Here is a 5,827-nt window from a genome sequence, read left to right on the forward strand (position 1 = left end):
ATGTCACTATTATTGGTTGACTGCACTGTTTCTTCATTGTCAATATTACTGGAAATGTCTATGTCCGGTGAACGGTTAGTACCTCCACCCCCACTATCGGAAAGAGCCATACATGTACCGTAAGGCTTGCACTATAGTCCACTGCACTTGTCGCACACGACACAATGAGGAAAGTAGAACCGCACTCTACCAGTGTGCGAAACGAACTAATGGTGTGAGAAGTGAGAAGTTCTGTGGTCTTTACCACACACAGGAGTGCCCGAATAGACCGTGTTCTCTTATAAAACTTTGTAGTGATCAAGTTTATTTCCCTGCATATTGTGCGCTTTTCTGTATAAATAATATAGACCTTAACCTGACGTAGAAACTTGAGGGACTTCAGAATGTTTCGAGAAGTTACTGTTAGGATCATGACAAAGTTATAGTGTCAGTGATAGTCTATCAAAGAAATTGGTGTCTGGTCAGAGAGCTTCGGCTGAAATCAATCAAAAACCGTAGAAGAAGATGTAGAAGCATTCCGTACAATTCTCTAGGTTGGTGGTACTGAGTAATTATCAAAGTGACATATCTTCAGTTTTGGAATTCTGAGGTTAGATTAATAAACAAACATGACTTCATAGCAATTGCTTTCATAATGAAGAATTAAGTTTTCTCTGACTTCCGTAACGTATGTAACTCTCCTAGGAATGATTGGCGAGTGTAACAGCTACTTGACATTTCTCCTCATTTATATGACTTCTTGAGATTTTTTACTTTTCGTGAGAGTATTTGCAGGGATCACAATATGTTTCGCTCAATTTGGACGTTTCTCTACTGGTTTTTGAGGCCTTTAGTGAAGTGGTTTTTAAGAAGGACGACAAAATTGTGCGAACTTCAAAGAATTTGTTATGGTGAAATAGTGGGTGCCCCACGTTCACAGAAGATTGAATTTTCTCTCCACCATTCCAAGAATGAAGATATAAAGGAATTGATTGCTTATCTCAACAGGGCTAGTGAATCTAGAACCATATCTGGAAGCAATAGAGATAATGTTTTGCAGTATGCCGTGTTTGTTGTGTTAAGAGTGAAAAATATAAATCCCATGATTCATCCTCAGTTTGGGAAGTCTCTTACACGATGTATTGAACATATTTGGGGTTATCGACAATTGCTTCATGAAGTGGAATTGCTTCGAACGACGTCGTATAATGCAGAAAATATAGACCATGAAATCAAACTTCTCAAGTTATGGGAACATCTCATGCCATCTGCCCCTCTTGAATCAAGAGTTACAAAGCAGTGGCAGGATATTGGTTTTCAGGGTGATGATCCAAAGACGGATTTCCGTGGAATGGGGCTTCTAGGATTAGAAAACCTCTTGTATTTTGCTCAAGAATATTCAGATGCAGCTAGTCATGTGTTGTCACATTCACATCATCCACAATATGGATATGCTTTTGCTATAGTTGGTATTAATTTGACTAGTATGGCATATCATTTGTTGAAAGATGGTACAGCAAAATCTCATTTCTATAATGTGTCTCGTGGATTGCCTTCTATTAAAACATTTCATCAGTTTTACTGCTATCTTTTTTACGAGTTTGACAGATTTTGGATTGAGGCAAAACCGAAAAATGTTATGGACTTCACGTTTATCAAAGATAAGTTTGAGAGAAGTATCCGCTCTTGTCTTGCAAATCCATCAACTGTGTTTAGAATCAACATTTCAGTTGATAATGTGTGATTAGCATGTGTTGGTAATCATAATTTTTCCTCAACATTCCATTCATCGAGTGTTTGGTATCTTTGAGTAAAGTAAGATTTACAATAATCTGTATTTATTTCAGTGCTCTGGATTAGAGAGCAATGATTCTGTTGTGTTGTGGAGCTGGTTATTTGCTTGCTGTAGGATGTGTGTGTTCCTCTGTGCTGTGTTATCATTCCTTGCAGTTTAGTTGATGTCAAGCATAAAGTATTAAATGTTTATATGTTGTTACATGTCTTATCATATTCTATATTTATTGGCCTAATTTATGTTAATATTGTATAGGCTATCTTCTCCAGTTACTTAAACAAAAGACTGCTTTCTAATTTAGGCCTATATAAAAGTAAGGTGGGGCAAGATGATGCTCATGCACTTAAATGTTTGAGTGCACCTTATAGCATATGTATCCTGCATATTTCAATATTTTGTTTGTTGATTGTTTAGAGATTTCCCGTTAATTCTAGGAGTGCTCTTACAAATTGTACAAAGGTAGCCTATAACACTTATAACTAAGCTCCGAAGGGGATATTTAGTTGAATAATGGGATAGTTCTGTTTGTAGTTGGGTAACTTATTGAAGTTAGTAATGCAGCAACAGAAATTGCATTTGAATAGTCTAGATTCAAAAAACCTCTATGGAAAGTTTTTCGAATTTTACAGGAGAAGGTAAAACATGCTACACTATGATATAATGCATTTATAAGCACAAAATGTTTGAAGTGGCTCAGATGCTTGAGGCGCTGGCCTTCTGACTCCAACTTGGCAGGTTCAATCCTGGCTCAGTCCGGTGGTATTTGAAGGTGCTCAAATACGTCAGCCTCATGTTGGTAGATTTACTGGCATGTAAAAGAACTCCCGCGGAACAAAATTCCGGCACCTCGGCGTCTCCGAAAACCTAGAAAGTAGTTAGTGGGATGTAAAGCAAATATTATTATTATTATTAAAACGTTTGAAAACATTACCGGTACATTATCCTAAATTGAGTTGATTGGAACATGGTATTTGTAAGGAATAATAATATTTTGAACATAATAATGAAGGATAAAATCATGTAGGGTGATCTGCAACTAATTTTCTTGCATAGTGGGTTTTGAATTTTGTAACGGCGAATGTTGCATAAAAGAATGGATTTAATAATAATAATAATAATAATAACAATAGAGAAAAGATTCGCACAATGTGCAAAGAAAATTTTAGCTCTCATTTTCATTGAGACAGTATTTAGTCGGTGACACTAATCTTTTCCGGCATGACATTGCGTGGTACCTCTCACAGCTTTTCCCATACAATTTGCATAAACACTGTAATTCGTTTAGTTCATGGTAGTTGGCTCTGTTGCATATCCGATGGTGAAATCCGTGAACAGCAAATCTCATCATTATGTGTCTAAGTTCATATTTGGGCTTTTTCCATTCACTGTTTAACATAGTCTGTAGAGTAGAACTCCAGCCATATTTCTTCCCTTTTTCTATGAAGGTCTATGAGCAAATTCTGATATGCCAGTGTAGAGGGTAGTTGCACTTGTAGGCGGAGATCTTCTATGAAAAAAGTTTCTCTTGCCAGCACACATTCCAGGCGCGATCGGGTGTACTTTGATACACATAGAGATTCTGTTAAGAATTTGGCTTTCACTTTTTCTGTAAGGTGCTCCCATTTTAATGTCATGCCATATGTTATTACGGAGGTAATTTTCAATTTAAATATTTCCATTGCGGTTGCCAGCGAGATCTTTGGTAGATTTTTTACACTAGTCATGGCTAAGGTTGCGGCTGTTATTCTTTCTTTGACATGCATCGTGAAAACAGTTCCATATGTCTGCAAGGTGATCCCTAGGTATTTAAAGTGTGGGATGATTGCTAGTGGCTCATTCTTGTACGTGATCTTGTCATTGGCTGCTGATCTGCCTCCTTTCCTGAACGTCATTGTCACGGTTTTCTTTTCGTTAAGTTGCAGTTCATTTCTGGTGGGCCATTTTTCCAGTTGGTCAAAGGATTCTTGAAGTTTTGTTATGTCGGGTGACATCCATGTCGTCGGCATAGGCCAGTATTTTGACATCCGTTTTGATGTATTTGGTGATATCTGATGTGGCTATATTGAACAATAGCGGGCTAAGTGGATCTCCTTGTAACATGCCATTTTTCTGTTCTAGCGGTCTGGATCAGTCAACACTGTCATCTATCTGTACCAGATTATGTCCAAGTATATTCCTAATAATTCTTGTGATGTAATGGATTTTGTACCTAACTAGAAAATGATAACACGTACAAGTTTTGCAGAACTTCTAGTGCATGTATTGATCCTTCAGTTTGCAAGCAAGTTATAATATTATTTTTAGCGCAGAAGTAGTAACATTTTAAATTTTCACTGAAAAAAATTTACACAAAATGATAATACGGTATCCAAATATTTAATATAAGCACAAAGTTTAAATTTGCAGAGCTTCCTCTTCCAATGGTTCACACACTAAGACATCTTACTGAGATCAACCTCTGGAGCTTCAAATAAATAAAACTGGAGGTTTTCCACATCTTTCTATCGCGGTCCATAATGTTTCAATAGAAGTTTGTGGATGTCATTTACCTTGATGATGATGATGATGATGATGCGTCTTGTTTAAAGGGGCCTAACATCTAAGGTCATCGGCCGTCATTTACCTTTGCAGCACTTAAGTATCTTTCTGACGTTACAGTTGTAGGAAGGATGTAATGTACTTTTTTTTTTTTTTCACCTATATTAACACTGTAATTTGGTTCTCGTAATTTCAAGTTTCCTTTCATCGTGAATAGTATAAACCTCTTGCATGAGTTGAAGCTGACATGCCAATATCCAACACTTTGGAATACTCATTTTGCTTCGCTTTTCCAGTCATAAATATGTAGGGCCTATGTCATTATCACCAAACTTGTGAAGAGTTCCATGATTCTGCATAATTTCTTCATAGTCCTTTGGATCTACAATGACATCCTTTTTACTCAATTCCTTCTCCACTCTTGCAAATACCTGGTTTGGAGGAATGAAAGAATGTCCTGTTACTGGAAATATGAATTGTAGACACTTTGTATTAAACCAGGAGCATCACAGAACAGCCACTTACTTGCCATACAAATCATAGTGCAATTTTTGTTCTGCCCGCCGCAACCATCTGCGATGAGTCTTACACAGTGTATCATATGCCATTCATGGATATGCTGCACAAAGTGTGATAAACGGCACTTGCTATTTCATTTGAGCTTTTGGGGTTCTCATTGTCTGCCAGCAAATATGAGTGTACAGTGTCCTCTTGAAATTTTGTTTTGGAATGATCAATCAATCAATCAATCAATACTGATCTGCATTTAGGTCAGTCGCCCAGGTGGCAGATTTCCTATCTGTTTGTTTTCCTAGCCTATTAAATGATTTCAAAGAAATTGGAAATTTATTGAACATCTCCCTTGGTAAGTTATTCCAATCCCTAACTCCCCTTTCTATAAATTAATATTTGCCCCAGTTTGTCCTCTTGAATTCCAACTTTATCTTCATATAAACGCCACTCAAACTTATTCGTCTACTAACGTCATACCACGCCATCTCTCTGCTGAGAGCTCAGAATATACTACTTATTACATGTGATAAAATTCATTTTTGGGTCCGTATTGAAAATATTTCTATTAAATAACACATGAATGTACATGTATTGTATTGAATAGGTGGATGAATAAAAAAACATTCAAGTGTTATTTAATATACTACTTAGTCGAGCAGCTCGTCTCCTTTCTCCCAATTCTTCCCAGCCCAAACTTAGCAACATTTTTGTAACGCTACTCTTTCGTCTGAAATCACCCAGAACAAATCGAGCTTCTTTTCTTTGGATTTTTTCCAGTTCTTGAATCAGGTAATCCTGGTGAGGGTCCCATACACTGGAACATTATTCTAGTTGGGGTCTTACCAGAGATTTATATGTCCTCTCCTTTACATCCTTATTACAACCCCTAAACACCCTCAGGTGGTGGTGGTGATTATTGTTTTAAGAGGAAGTACAACTAGGCAACCATCCTCTATATAACACTAATCAGAGGGAAAAATGGAAGGGATCCGACACTTCGAA

General features: G+C 37.1%; 1 protein-coding gene across 1 annotated transcript; it reads left to right on the forward strand.

Moving 5' to 3' along the window:
• The first annotated feature begins 603 nt into the window (after positions 1-603).
• On the forward strand, positions 604-5,299 carry LOC136881887 (ELMO domain-containing protein 2). Its single transcript, XM_067154334.2, has one exon. It carries the CDS (start codon positions 785-787, stop codon positions 1,721-1,723), a length of 939 nt encoding a protein of 312 aa, XP_067010435.1. The 5' UTR covers positions 604-784; the 3' UTR covers positions 1,724-5,299.
• The last annotated feature ends 528 nt before the right edge of the window (positions 5,300-5,827 follow it).

The sequence above is a fragment of the Anabrus simplex genome, chromosome 1, assembly GCF_040414725.1.
Source record: "Anabrus simplex isolate iqAnaSimp1 chromosome 1, ASM4041472v1, whole genome shotgun sequence".
Classification (NCBI taxonomy): domain Eukaryota; kingdom Metazoa; phylum Arthropoda; class Insecta; order Orthoptera; family Tettigoniidae; genus Anabrus; species Anabrus simplex.

What these genes read in the sequence shown, in the direction of transcription:
- LOC136881887 (XM_067154334.2), top strand. Translation starts at nt 785, where the DNA reads ATGTTTCGCTCAATTTGGACGTTTCTCTACTGGTTTTTGAGGCCTTTA.